General features: G+C 43.6%; 1 protein-coding gene across 3 annotated transcripts in view; it reads left to right on the plus strand.

Annotated features, from left to right (window-relative positions):
- Window positions 1-601: 601 nt before the first annotated feature.
- Window positions 602-11,575, plus strand: part of ehbp1l1b (EH domain binding protein 1-like 1b) — a 36,007-nt gene continuing 25,033 nt past the window's right edge. The window contains exons 1-12 of one of the 3 annotated variants that reach the window (XM_072374272.1): window positions 602-1,194; window positions 3,754-3,811; window positions 4,646-4,741; window positions 5,378-5,431; window positions 6,389-6,567; window positions 6,761-6,879; window positions 6,991-7,077; window positions 8,045-8,731; window positions 10,326-10,391; window positions 10,488-10,625; window positions 10,724-10,966; window positions 11,145-11,292. In XM_072374272.1, coding sequence (XP_072230373.1) covers window positions 1,091-1,194; window positions 3,754-3,811; window positions 4,646-4,741; window positions 5,378-5,431; window positions 6,389-6,567; window positions 6,761-6,879; window positions 6,991-7,077; window positions 8,045-8,731; window positions 10,326-10,391; window positions 10,488-10,625; window positions 10,724-10,966; window positions 11,145-11,292 — 1,979 coding nt within the window. In that variant the 5' untranslated portion in view covers window positions 602-1,090. The remainder of the gene's footprint in view (window positions 1,195-3,753; window positions 3,812-4,645; window positions 4,742-5,377; window positions 5,432-6,388; window positions 6,568-6,760; window positions 6,880-6,990; window positions 7,078-8,044; window positions 8,732-10,325; window positions 10,392-10,487; window positions 10,626-10,723; window positions 10,967-11,144; window positions 11,293-11,575) is intronic. The other 2 variants (XM_072374273.1, XM_072374274.1) reach the window with 2 other exon arrangements.

An 11,575-nucleotide genomic window follows, 5' to 3' on the forward strand; every position in this document is an offset into this window, starting at 1 on the left:
TTGGACAAAGCGGTAACGCGCAGCTGAATGCTGGAGCCACACGGTAATATTAACCCAACTCTGAGTCATGAGAGATTTGTTCCCCCCTGCTGCTGCCCCACACTCCTCCACCCCAGCTGCCTCTGTCCATCCATCCATCCCCGTTCCCCATCTAAAAATACCCTCCTGCTCTCACTGAGGAAAATCCCTGCGCCTTGACCCCGCCTGAACACTTACTGCAGCCGGCCGGCCCTCAGCTGTGGAAACATTCCTCCGTCATTTAACGGATGAAACACACTTTCCTGGGAGTGCTGGGTGACGCAGCTGGTACTCAGGAAGTGACTTGACTCATAACTATGAATTTGGTCCGAAATAAGAACAAACAGAAGGTTTATTCTCAGCCATACAGACTGCAGGTGATAGAAGCGATTAAGTGAAATAGTCCCAGAAAGGGACAGCCAGGATCAAAGTCTGCAGGTATGACTGTTACGGTGCATTCACACACGTGCAATAAGCAGTGAGATAAAAGACTTTGCATAACCTAATGCTGCATCACCGCTGACACTTTGCATATCCCGTCTCACGCTCTGCCTGTCTGTCTGTGACTGGCTCCTGTCACTGGAGGAAAGAGGGAGGGTTGCCTAACTATAGAGGAAGCAGATCTGCGTTACAACAGCCCGGGGTTGAGAAAGCCGTGCTGTCTCCATGTGGATTACTGCCAGAGAGGGAGACGAGCTGTCAATGAGCGAGCCGGAGTTGTTTAGCTGAAACTTTAGCTTCACATAAGGCGTTTATAGCTTGTGTGAATGACAGCGAGCCGGGCGGAATCGGTTCCTCTTTAACCCAGCCTTTTTCTGCCTCTTCTGCATACAGCTCTTTTCTTTTCGCCTGTACTGTGGCGCACATGACGACGTTTCTCTGTACTGTGAGTGTGCGTAATTCAAGTTACTGCAAATGAGCGCAAGTCGCGGCTTGTGTTGGGTTTATCATCATCATCATCAGCGGCAGAGGAAGGAGACGCAAACCTTATAAGGAGCAGAGGCAGCGCACAAAGTTGGATCGTTATCTTTCCTTTTCCCCTTTCTAAAGTTTTACTGCGCTGACACGAGTGATGACTTCGGTGTGGAAAAGACTGCAGCGAGTTGGTAAAAAGGCGTCAAAGTTTCAGTTTGTTGCTTCGTATCAGGAACTCGTTTTGGAGTGTACCAAGAAATGGTGAGTGCAGTTTCCTGCGTCATGTAAAGGTTTCTCACTGTTTGGCATGTACACAACCGCGTTGTTATTAGTTAGGAAGACTCCATTCGAGTTCATTCTCATGTTGTGACCCTTTCCGCTACTCTGAGAACATTGAGGGCGTCCCCTGTAAGTCTGCGTGAGCGGGCGCGAGTTCGATTCCCGACCACGCCTCTCGTGAATGTCAGAGGGACAGTAAAAAGATCAACATAAAGATCCCTTATCTCTCAAGTAATTTATCTTCGAAGTAAGGGGGGAGACATTGGCGAAATAATTAGATGAAGTGTGTCATAGTCAATTCTCCTTGAAATAGGCCTTGAAATAGGAAATGATTTGCTATTTAATTTACAATCAACCAGGGCCCGCTTTATTGTTTTTCATCATGAGACTCATTAATCTCACTGTAACGTCAAATTAGGGACATTTTATCACTCCCAAGCTCTGTTACTTTCCCTCATGAGCAGTTTCTTGCTCAGCTGAGCCGCGGAGCATCATTTGGAGCTGAGATAAAATTAAAAATTGATCATAAATGTCGGCTTTTTTGGAGTCCACCACTAACACTTTTTGTTGCTGTTTCTGTTTCTTTCGTGCCGGCTTTCTGTCTTTTAGCTGTTTGTTACTAAATAAACAAATAAACTTCCAAGAACATTTCTGCAGTATCTTAAAACCTTTGCCCGGACGTCTTGCTTGGCCCTCTTATCTGTTGAGATTGCGTTAAAGCCTAGAAAAATTGTGCAAGTGGCTGTTCAGCAACATGATAAGAAACACAGATCAGATTCCGATTGATTGCTCTTGACAGGAAAGAGTTTGATCAGCTGTGGAAAGACAGATACAGAAAACAGGTCGTATAGTCTTTACAACTTAGACCTGGAGGCAGGTAGATAAAAGTCAGGAGAGACTTTGGCAAAAAGGAGAGAGTTTAGTGAACTCTCTTGTTGATTTGTGCCATTAAACCCTGCATTTGTTGCCAAAGGTTTCTGGCACTTACGATCAGGGGCGGCTGGAGTTGTTTCACTCTGTATGACTATCATCTGAACGCATGTATCAGCATGTGCTTTTGGGGGTTGTTCTAATTTAAAACCAGCATCTGAAACCATTCACACTGACTGCTAAGGTGCCTTTGTATGAGATTGTTTGCAACTGCTGGTCTGGAGGAGCTGCTGGAGACCAAAAACAGAGCCCAAAGAGAGTAAATATTCGACTATTATAATTGGAAGTGGCTTGAAACACAACTCCGTTTGATTTATAGTCTTGGTTTGTGAGTGATACAGTTCATAGGATTAATTTATGAGATCAGAGCTGCTGCTGCTGCTGTCCCCAAGTAGCCAGTGCAACCACTTCCTGCTGGTTTAGGTTTCATTAAAGATAGGACCTTCGGCAATGTTTTGAGGACACAATAAAGAGACGCAGGCGTATTTTAACAAGTCTATTTTTATGCCACACTAGGAATGCTTCATGGGACAAGACCATGAGAGAGGTTAGTGAGTCAGGGGTTTTACCAAGGAAACAGCTGCTGTCAGACATCTGAATACATGTTGTTTAATTAGTGCCTATTGTAAATGTCGTGCACTTTTACATTTCAAGTTAATTGCAGAGAAGAAAAGGAAATTGTCTTCCAAGCCTAATTACACCATTACTGTCTGTGAAACCAGGCTCAGGCCTCTACCACTGCCCATTGTAACCGTGCCCACTTCTTTCTTTTTAATGTCATGTCCCTATGATGTTCTTCTCTTTTCACAGCATCACCCCTACAGGCTATTTCTGACACCCCCCCCGACCCACTAACACACATACCACATAAACACATGTGCACAAAAGCCTTCTTAACTACACTTGAGCCACACTGAAACTTGAGAAACGCGAGGCAATGACAAGCATCTAAACGCTGGTGATGTTATTATGCTGGTGAACACGAGTGGGTGATGCAAAGTAAACACATCTTAGGTTAGAGGTTGAATTATTGGTGTCATTATATCCAGCTATATTATAGTCTTTGTCTGCATGAGTGTGTTGTTCTCAGATTAAGGGGGTTCCTTCTTCCTGTGGAGATGTCACATGACTTCAGAGCTTCCGCTTTCACTTCCTCTACCAAATAAGGCTCAGTGAACACAATAGAAGCACATTACCAACACACCCCCCAACAAAAAACACACATTGTGTGGTGTAAATCCAGATGAAAAGGTGCTTGAACTCTCTGACATTGTTATAGACTCAGATAGACACATTAAAGGTGTTAGAATGGACTCAAAACATCTGCTTAAACACACACAGTCTTTGTCTTTGGCTCGCAGGCATAATTTGCAGTGACAGTCATAAGACCTTGTATGAGACCATGTCTTATCTGTTTTGCATAATGTCCACTTTGTCTGAAGGTACCATTAAGATTCAAGATAAAAATGATGAAAACAGCATGTTTCCACAGCCAATTAGTGGTTTTGCCCTGTCTGTGTATGAATATATGCGTTTGAGTGTGAAACATGTCATGTAACAACATGAGGCAAGCAGTCATTTCTGTTTTGGTGTGTTTATGTGTTTCTAAAGGCAACCAGACAAGCTAAGGGTTGTGTGGACCAGGAGGAACAGGCGCATGTGCTCCAAGGTGAAGCCACAGGAAAAACCCTAACAAACACTTCTGCATACACAACACCACTGTTAGCACAGCTCTAACCCCTATTCCAGGTTAGGACCTGTGAAAACTTCGCCTATTGATTGGTGTGCTTAGTTTAAAGTCCTCACAAGAGTATGAAAACAAACGCATTTGCTTGGCTATCTTTGCACACTCATTGATTTAAATAATTACCCAGCCCTTATCCACCATAACTTAGTGCCTAATTTAAATCCCAACCTAAATGTACCGTATTTTTCGGGCTATAAGGCGCATTAAATTAAACAAAACTCAGAAAAGTCAAACTTTATTCAGCTCACTTGTTGTTGACTGATAGCGTTGAGTTTGAAACCCGCTCCGTAACCTTGTATCCTAACAGGAGCCATTTTTGGGGCAGTGGGTATAGAAAATGAATGAATGCACCTTAATGTTGAAGCACAGGTCGTATTACTCTTCGAGGCTCCTGACTACGGTGGCCTGAATGCTCAATCCATCGAGCAGTGCAGCTTCTTAGCTCACCAAGGCCGAGCTAAACCATTTTGACAGATTTTTGAGCGCCGTGTACCACATAAAATCAGTTCTAGGTCAGAAAGCACAACCAGAATTAATTCATACATTAGGCGCACTGTTGATTTTTGAGAAAATTAAAGGATTTTAAGTGCGCCTTATGGTCCGAAAAATACGGTAAGTCTGTTTGAGACCATAAAACAAAAGTCAGGACTGAACAAAATGCCAAAACTGCTGATCTAAAACATAAGCTGGTCCTCAATAAATGGACAAATCCAGCTGCAAACGTGCAGTTTTGTTAATGTGCTTTTTGTTGTGCAGCTCCACAGCTGGCAGCCTGGAATCAAGAACCCCTACAGGGGCATGGTGGTGTGGCCCGTCCCGGAAAACGTCGACATCTCTGTGACGCTCTTCAAGGTGCCAGAACCAGAACTCACTGTTTACAATAGAGGTCAATCGGGTCAAGTCACTGGTAGTTTGTATTTCTATCAGGAAAGAAACTTGACATGTTCATTCAAACGTACAAAAATCAGTGGCATTGAGACACGTTATGAAGCAAGTTAGGTATCGTGATGTAGTCCCTATTGAAGCTTTATCATAACAATTCAACATAGTGGTGATGGAGAAGTAGAAGGTATTGCTTCCCTACACAAATAACCGATCAGGTGTTATAAAAGACACATTTTCTCCATTTACTTCACTTCTGCTTCTGTGCTGGCCGCTGTTGTGAAAAATGTTAGAGGCTGCAGATGGTTGCATAAACAGTAGAGAAGGAAAGTATTTGTATATATTTAATGTCTGAGAACAGAAAATAATCAGGGTACTCATTAAGATTTGATGCATTCACCTTCAGATGAAAGAAAAAGGAAAGTGTTCATGTTTTATTGGGGGGAAATTGGAACGTTTGCAATGCTATGATAGAGAGTTACACGTGAAGAGATGATGTTATACAGGGAAATGGATCCGTTTATCAGTGGTAAATGTCTGTATTGATGGGGAATAATGTGTGGGGATGAGGTCTGATTAAACAAACCTTTGTCATCAACCCTTCAGGAGCCCAATGCCGATGAGTTTGAGGACAAAGAATGGACATTTGTCATTGAGGGTGTAAGTACCACATCCAAATTATTCTGTGAATAAAACCCAAACGTGTTTAACTTTAAAGGGGAACTCCGGTATTTTTAAACCTGGACATTATTTCTGGCATGAAACACATTATCTGTCTTTATTTCACCAATACTTTAAGAAGAATGAATGAATGAACGTGTGCTATAGCTCTGTTAGCTCATAGCTGCTGTTAGCTCATAGCTGCTGTGTTGTTGTTATTGGCGGCTATTGGGGGGCTTATAGAGGGATTTCTACACACTCGTCTACTGGGATGATGTCATTGACGCCTGCCGCTGCAGCACAGGTCATTCACTCCGGTAAGAACGTCCATCTTACTCAAAGTCGTCGTTCACATTGTCAAAATCTGATAAATATCCTGCCATGTTGCACAAAACTATCAGCAGCAAGGGAAGTTAGCCGACTGTCACAGAGCACGGAGTGAATAAACTGTGCTGCAGGGGGGCGTGTGGATGAAGTGGTCCCAGTAGAGTGCCTGTGTAGAAATCCCTCCGTTAGCTCTCCTATAGCAGCAAGTAGCCACATAACAGCAGCTATGAGCTAACAGCAGCTATGAGCTAACAGAGCTATGAGCTAACAGAGCTATGAGCTAACAGAGCTATGAGCTAACAGAGCTATAGCACACGTTCATTCATTCATTCTTCTTAAAGTATTGGTGAAATAAAGACAGATAATGCCTTATTTAGAGGCTGCATCCTCTAAGCCCCGTTCACTCCGTTATATGGAGCTCCAGTTATCTAAATATCTTCTGAAGGACGCCGACTTTCACCAAACTGTTCTCAGTGAGCAGATGAACGTATTTCATGCCAGAAATAAGGTTTAAAAACACCAGAGTTCCCCTTTAACTCTCCCCCTTTATAAAGCAAACTAAATTCACTTTACATAGAAATAAAGAATACAGTACAAAGTACCATAAGTCGTTCTGTTGATCATATACAGGAGAACAAGGGTCACCGTAAGGTCCTGGCATCTGCTGATATCAACCTGAAGCGCTTTGCCAGTCCCACAGTGACTCAGACTGACCTGACACTGAACCTGAAGCCGCTGTCAGTCAAAGTGGTGGAGGCCACGCTCAAGCTGTCGCTGTCGTGTGTGTTTGTTCGTGAGGGCAAAGCCACGTGAGTAAATCAAGTCCGCTCGCTCCCTTCCACTGACGCAGGTTTAGTTGTGCTTCTGATGTTGTTACACTGCCGGGATATTTTGTATTTATGAAGAGTTTTAAAACCCTTTTGATTCTTCTCCGTCACAAACAGACATCTACAAGAACGGCTTCTTAGTGACGATGTGATAAATGATCCTCTTTTTCCTCAGAGATGAAGACATGCAGAGCCTTGCCAGCCTGATGAGCGTCAAACCCACAGACATCGGGAACCTGGACGACTTCAATGAAAGCGATGAAGACGAGGACAAGAAGTCTGTGACTGCAGCAGGTTTGCAGACTTCTTTCATTTCTACTTCTCTCTGCCCTTCACCTTCCCTTCTTTCACCTGATTCCTGTTCCTCCTTCTGCTCTCCCCTCTCTTTCCTGGCTGCTGACACAGTGCCGCACACTTTAACTCGTCCAAACCGCCCCGCCCCCCCTCCACCTGACAAGGGAAACTCAACTGGAGCCACTTTTCCAGCTTCAGGTAGCTTTAAAATCACTTTTCACTTGAGGAGGAGGTGTGAGGAGGACCCCCATCTGTTTGTTTGTTGCTGAACTGCTTCATATCGCAGGATTTCACACGCTACTGTCACCTGCTCTGCTGTCCTCTCCACAAGATTCTTTGAATCCTTCTAACCTAGACATTAAATACAGCCGAGAATCATGTGACGGTAGACTGCCACCGATGCAGAAGTGTGTCTGAAGAAAATCCAGCTGCAGCGCGGTACAGAGAGGTTTTTGTGACCGTGAGAATGCGAAGCTCACATGATCTGAACTCTAACTCTATCACACTGCTGGTCTCAGACGCTTCTCGTCTTTAAGAATTTAAGAAATTACGTCATATTTAGCTTTTTCAGAAGTAACAAGTGCACATAAACTTTAATAGTGAAGCGTAGGCGAAGCACTGCGAGCTTTACTTGAACAGAAATCTCAAAAGACCAAAAATAGCTCAAAGTTTTTGTGTGTTTTTGTTGCTCTACATATTCTTACAGAATTTCATTCTGCAAGTCCAGTGCTGGCTTGCAGCCTTAAGCTGTTTTCACTCGTGTTGCTAATTACAGTTTTCTTTACTGCTTTGTTGCTGCCAAGTCATAATGAGGCTAAACACCATGGTGCAATGTGGTGATGGTTCAGCTTTACATTTTGAATTGTGGAGTAAAATGATGAGAAAACATGCAAAGACGACATTAAATGGGCTTTATTTCCAACTCAGTTCTGTAATTGGTTTGCGGTATCAATCAGACATGATTAACAAAGCATCCTCACGACAGTGTCTCCATTAAAGGTCACGCGATTGCAACAGTAATCTAGTTTTCAGTTTCATTTCATTGTCATTTACAATTAATTTTCTCTTCTTTTTTCATTTGTTCTCTTTCTATAAACTTTCATCAATCCATCCTTCCATCTTTTAACCCTGCCTGTGGACTCGATGGTGGTCCTTTTGTCTTCAGCTGTCCACTCCCGGCCTCCTCTCCCGATTGCTCCTCACCCCTCACCCCGTCGCTCCCGACAACCCCTCTCCAGCGGCCCTGTCCAATCAGAGCCTTACCTTAGCCCCTCCCCTCAGCCCTCGCCCAGATCCAAGCATAAAAAGACGACCAACCCTGTTCTTCCAGAGGTTTCTGCTGTGTCTGATCCTCCAAGGTCTCAGGTCACAGCGGATATTCCATCAGTCCAAAGTGCCTCCTCTGTCCTTCCTCTCTCAGATGTTGCCCCCCATCCTCCATCTTCAAAAGGCTCCAGTTCTGGCTCTACTTTACCCTCAAAGTCCGTTGAGTCTTCTTCGGCAATGACCTCGGTTCTCTGTAATTCTTCATCAAGTTATGAAGCTTCTGCTAAATCAAATGCACCATCTACCAGTTCCTCTGAGTTCCCAAGACCTCCCTTCTCATCACTATCACGACCTGAAACTACAGTAATATCTTCTTCCACAGCTTCCCAAACATCATCTCTCATTGTATCCACTACTCTGACCCATAAGCCCATCTCCACCGCCACCCAGCCTCTACCATCCAAATCTTTCTCTCCCCAAAAACTCATCAAGTCCTCTGAGCCTTCATCTGCTCACCCATCCATCACCTGGACCATGTCTCAGCCTCCCTCTCTGCCTAGAATCTTCCAGTCAGGCTCAGCTAAAGGTACCAAGAGGCTGGCCAGCAGGCAGGCATGCTTCCTGATAACTGATTCCTGACATGTGATGGTCTGATGGTCTGATTTAACCTTGTTTTCCACATAATTCTGCTTCACGCCCATAGAACAAAGTCAATAACTGAATGTACGATGCTACTAATGTATAATGTGTGGTGTGTGGAGCACTTTGCATGAGAAAGTTCTCATCATATCTGAATTTTGAGTTACAAATCTAAATGTTTTAGCAGTGTCTGAGCAAAAGGCAAAGGAAACAGCATGTTTTTGCATTTTATTTCGTCTTTTGTCTTTTTATCTTCAAGATCTATCAGGTTTTGAAGGTAATTCAGTCTGAAGTATCTTAGTTTGACTCTTTCTTCTGAATTCAACCAAAGACCGAAGCTCGTTCCAACACAGCCAGGCTTTCAACAAAACCTTAATCTCCACTCAGAGATAACAGGCACTAGGATAGTGAATGTGATCTTTCATTGAGCTAAAAAGGGGCCATTTTACATATCATTTGCCACTTCTTCCACACCCAAACATACAAACAGCACTGCATTCATGAGAGGAGGAGGTTGTGGTAGCTGCAAAAAGCTCTTAAACTTTAGCTCTGTCCTATAAAAATACATATAAATCATCTAATTCTTAGACCAAATATGTGAAGTATTTATCCAATCTGTGATATATCCGGTGTCACCAGTATAATGTGGATCCGACTGGATGGAAGAACATCTAAAAACATCTAAAAACATACTCAGTTCAGTCTGATTCACCTGCTGAGAGCACGGTTCCCATAGTAACCTGAAACACAACCTTGTTGTTTTGCTGTCTGAGGTATTCTCAGCAATCCAATCAGCGAAAGGACGGTGCATTTTGCCACCTTTTTAATTCGAATCTGTGAAGAGAAGTTGCATAGTGACTGAAAACTCTGACTTTGGGCTCAACATACCCTGCTGAGCCACTCGGAAAACTGGCAGACAACAGAAGCTTTAAAGCTTTAAACTGTTTTCAGTCTCAGGCCGGTCCATCACAAACCTTTTTTCTTATTAACACAACATTAGCAGACATGAAAATGTAAGCAACTTATTCATAACATATGTATGAAAATGAGATCCGCTGAAACTCTTCTTCTATATTAACCATAACAGGATGCTGTGGGGTGAGAAAAAACATCAAATTATTGAACATATTTGGACGGCATACTATAATAAAGTCAAACTATGACGCTGTGAGCTCTTTAAAATGGTTAAAATGACACCGCAGCTGATCTATATATACAGGGACCTTGAGGTAACGCAGTGAGATTAGTGGTTTGAAGAGGTATGTTGAGTCTAAAGATGCCTCCATTTAAACCTGGAGAGTGACAGTAACTAAAACTTCTTCCCTTTCAGTGCATTTTTAGCTGAATCTGATGGAAAAAGCTTAGTTTTGGAAAGCTAAAGCAATGAAAGCCAGGCTGTGTTGAACTTTGGTTTGTGATGCTCTCGCTGGACAAAAAATAAAACAAAATGGAGCAACATTTCACTTTTTTCTGTGATGTAAGCTATTCATTTCCACTTTCACTATTTCTCTTCCTCCCTCTGCACTTCCTCCTGTCCTCAGCTCCTGTTTCATACCAGCGGCGCCCCCCAGAGGCTCAGGATGCAGATGATTCTGCCTCCATCTCTGGTGCGTCCAGCCATCCAAACTGAAGCCACACTTATCCACCGCTGCTGCTCACCTTAAACTTTAACCTTCCCTGTTATTTCTTATCCTCCATGTCAGGCCATGCTCACATTTTCAGACCTCAGGTTGTCAAACCAATTGCCCGCCCCACCTCTCCCTCTCCTTCTTCTGCTGATGCCCCCCCACCTGCATCAGCACCAGCTCTCCCTAAATCTCCCACTTCTAGCTCAGAGTCAGGTAACTAATGTAAAGATGTTCCTTCTTCAGTCCCGTTTCCTCCTTTTCCTCCTTATTCCGCCATCACCTTTCCTGTCCTTGCTCTCTATCTTCCTCAGGTGCTCAAGGGGCGTGGCTTATATCTGACTCCTCTTCAACAGGTGGCGACATCCCCCCAGTCCCTCTGTTAACTAGTCCAGATCTTGATGCTCTCTGTGAACCAGAGACTTCAGCCCGTTCTGCTACCCTTCCACTCCCTGGACCCCCCCACTGCTCTTCTCTTCCCACCCCTACTTCTTTCTCCTCCCCTCTCGCTGTCACTGTTTCTGCTCCTCCTGCTCAGATCAGCTCCTCTCAGTCAGGTACAGCGGCCCGTTCATTAAACCGTCCCCTGTCTGTGTTTATTTCAGCTTTCAGTCACTTTAAGGCAACTTGATCCATGCTGTTAGCAGTATAAATTGCCTCCTTTTCTCTCTCTTTTCCTGCAGCTGTGACTCATACAATATATTCTGTTTTTTATCTTGCTGTCCCTCTTTATAGGCTCAGCATCCCCCCTCAGTTTAGGCAAAAAATCTTCTCAAACTGACCAGGCAGTGGCAAACAACAGAATATCTAACCAGCCAGTCAAACCAGCCCTGGATTCAAAGGCTGCCATCACGGAAAAGAAAGCTGGATCAGGAAAGATCAGGTGAGTTCGTGGGATGATTCAGTCTGAGGAGAAAAAAATCTGTCAGTAGAGCTTAAAAGGCCTGAAGGAAACAGCAAAGCAGATAAAACCGGTTGGAATTGGAAAAAATAAGTTTTGAAGAGGCCAAAAAGCTCTGATTTTATCTTCTTCTTATCGTTGTCATGGTGGCTTCAGGGGAAAAAGGGCATATTCGCCCCATATTTGCTGTTCTGTAAAGTCAGATTTCTACAGTAAATATTATCAACTGAATGCTTTACATGTACATTTTTTCATTAGTTCATTT

Source organism: Leuresthes tenuis, unplaced genomic scaffold (genome assembly GCF_036924035.1).
Source record: "Leuresthes tenuis unplaced genomic scaffold, fLeuTen1.0.hap1 SCAF_21, whole genome shotgun sequence".
Taxonomy (NCBI): domain Eukaryota; kingdom Metazoa; phylum Chordata; class Actinopteri; order Atheriniformes; family Atherinopsidae; genus Leuresthes; species Leuresthes tenuis.